The sequence below is a fragment of the Cyprinodon variegatus genome, unplaced genomic scaffold (genome assembly GCF_000732505.1).
Source record: "Cyprinodon variegatus isolate N-32 unplaced genomic scaffold, C_variegatus-1.0 Scaffold1800, whole genome shotgun sequence".
Classification (NCBI taxonomy): domain Eukaryota; kingdom Metazoa; phylum Chordata; class Actinopteri; order Cyprinodontiformes; family Cyprinodontidae; genus Cyprinodon; species Cyprinodon variegatus.
The window spans coordinates 74,492-76,917 of record NW_015152253.1 but is presented as its reverse complement, the minus strand read 5'-3'; the positions used below and the strand labels follow the sequence as shown (position 1 = coordinate 76,917).

The window sequence follows — 2,426 nt, the reverse complement described above, 5'->3', positions numbered from 1 at the left end:
GCTTGGCATGTTTTTTTTTTTTGTGTAGTCCTGTTTCTCTGACTTTGACTAACTGGATGTGCTCTCTTCATCCTCTGACATGAGAGCTGTCTCAGAGCTCATCTGCCTGCCTTTGTATTTCCTTTATGGGGCCACCTGTGGAGCTGGTTGACAGTTGCCTTTTTTTTTTTATCTCTGCTTCTGTCTCCTTGAACCCCAGTCGGCCTCAGCAGATGGCCGCACACACTGAGCCTGGTTCTGCTGGAGGTTTCTTGCTGTTAAAAGGGAGTTTTTCCTCTCCACTGTTACTACAAGCAAGCTTGGTGAGAGGGATCGATGCAATCAACTGGTTTTCCTTAGATAGAAAATCTTAATCAATTTGACTGTATGATCTGGTTGAATTGTAAAGTGCCTTGAGATGATATATGTTGTGAATTGGAGCTATATAAATTAACTGAATTGAATTATTGTGACACTGATTAAAGTCATTTTAACTGTGCTCAGCAGGTCAAACCAGCCAGCTGCTGCAATGTCTAATTAAAAATTAGATTTAAAGGATGATGCCAGAAAAATGTCTAAGACTAGCAAGAGAAGAAGGTCTTATCATTGAGAACGTACTTCTTCAAATCGGATCAGCAGCTGTGGTTGTGGAGCTGAACTCGCGACGATGTCAGTTCCCGGAGCATCATGGCTCCTCTCCAATGTTCTGCTCACGAACTCCCCATCAGTGCCTGCAGCATTTCGAATCAGCATATCTCCATTTTGGATTTTGTCTAAAGCATATCTGAAGACATTTCTTTCCTTTGCAGTTCCTGTAGGAGATTAAAATGGTCAAAAGCTGAATGAAAAGACTTTTTTTTAACCACATAATGTCAATATTTAAATGTTTTCATGGTATAGACTTTGCTGTGACATGTGATTTTTGTGCTACACCGCATGCATAAAGTGGGATCATTAATTATAATATGAACATCAAGGTCTAAAGCTCAGGTTCACACACCTTCTCTGTGCTTATAGGTGTTTGTGATGTCCATCCGCTTGTTTGAGCCAACAGACTTGGTGGAAATGTATTGACCAACTGTATCAGTGTCAGAAAAGATTTTTAACTTGGATCCGTTCTTTCTTACCTGAAAAGCAAAACAAAACCCTTGATTTAATCTAGAGTGTTGGATCTTTCGTTGGTTAAAAACATCGCAGGACGTGGTTAGGAAGAAGTTGATGCTGTGCTCACTGACCAGCCAGTAAACAGCATCAGCGTTGACCTCAGCAAAGACAAATGGGACGTCGTATTTTAGATCTGTTTCTCCATTCAGGATGGCCGCCACTGACGCTGGACCGCAACAGAAAAGACCTGCAGAGAGATACATTTCCTCTTTAAACATCTGTTGTGTCTCTGCATGCTTCAAAGAAAAAACTCTGATGCTTGAAACCTGAAGAGACTGATTTGCAAATCAATTAAAAACCAGTCAGAAGGCAAGACTTCTCATACCGTCACTCCTTTCCTGTGGAGTTGGATCCACAACTTGCCAGCCGTCATATTTCCCATCATCTGCCAGGTCTGGTCGTCTCATCCACCCCTCAACCCAGACGTGGAAGTTCCTTAAAGAAAAACAACATTATTCAGACTACCACCAAACTATAAACCAAACAGTGAAGAACTGTTGTCTTTGTAAAGTGCCTTTTAATAATGTGTTGTGAAATGGCTCTATAGAAATAAACTGAATTGATCTGTGAGGCGTTTACTGTCTTGTCTTGGATTTCAAAGTTTGTGCATCTTTAAAACACAGAATGAACAGCGTGTCTCACCAGATGCTGTCATTGGTCGCTGTCTCTCGGACTCCATTGTAATCAAAGTAGTTGTCGATGGTCAGGTTCTTGTTGGTGTCATGAGCCGACTGGAAGTTGGTGACGACTCGGCAGGGAATGCCCAGCAGACGCATCACTGGAACCACACAAGAATTATTGGAGTAAAATTAGGGTTTTTGTCCACTGGTGTCCTTTTTAATTCTTTTGTTGTTGGTCATTTTTTTTGTATTAGTTTTATAAAACTAAGGAAACGAAACAACACAGACATTAGCGCAGTGGTTCCCCACCCTGCTCCTCAGGGACCCCTTCCTGCATGTTTCAGGTGTTTACTTTTTGCATAACACCAGATAAGAATGGATACTCAACGGGCTTCTGTAGCACTGATTGCAAAGGAGGAGCTCTCATTTGAACCAGGTGTGCTGGAACAGAGACATATGTAAAACGTGCAGGGCAGAGGTTGTCATGAAGCAGGGCAGAAGAACCCAGTATTCAGGCAAGACAGGAAGTGGAATAATTCAAAGGCGTGGAACACTGTAGGATCCAGCCGGACGGGGTGCCAATTAGATGCTGCAGGCACCGCCTAGAGTTAACCAGATGCTCTCTCCACTGAGCCAAATCTGGTTTGGTCTGGTTTGGTCTGG

At 42.6% G+C, this 2,426-nt stretch overlaps 1 protein-coding gene across 1 annotated transcript in view; it reads right to left on the bottom strand.

Moving 5' to 3' along the window:
• Positions 1 to 2,426, bottom strand: part of LOC107104575 (protein-glutamine gamma-glutamyltransferase E-like) — a 25,336-nt gene that overhangs the window by 8,929 nt on the left and 13,981 nt on the right. The window contains exons 7-11 of the mRNA XM_015404591.1: positions 1,786 to 1,921; positions 1,469 to 1,578; positions 1,215 to 1,330; positions 980 to 1,106; positions 598 to 791 (exon numbers count right to left, since the gene is read on the bottom strand). Coding sequence (XP_015260077.1) covers positions 598 to 791; positions 980 to 1,106; positions 1,215 to 1,330; positions 1,469 to 1,578; positions 1,786 to 1,921 — 683 coding nt within the window. The remainder of the gene's footprint in view (positions 1 to 597; positions 792 to 979; positions 1,107 to 1,214; positions 1,331 to 1,468; positions 1,579 to 1,785; positions 1,922 to 2,426) is intronic.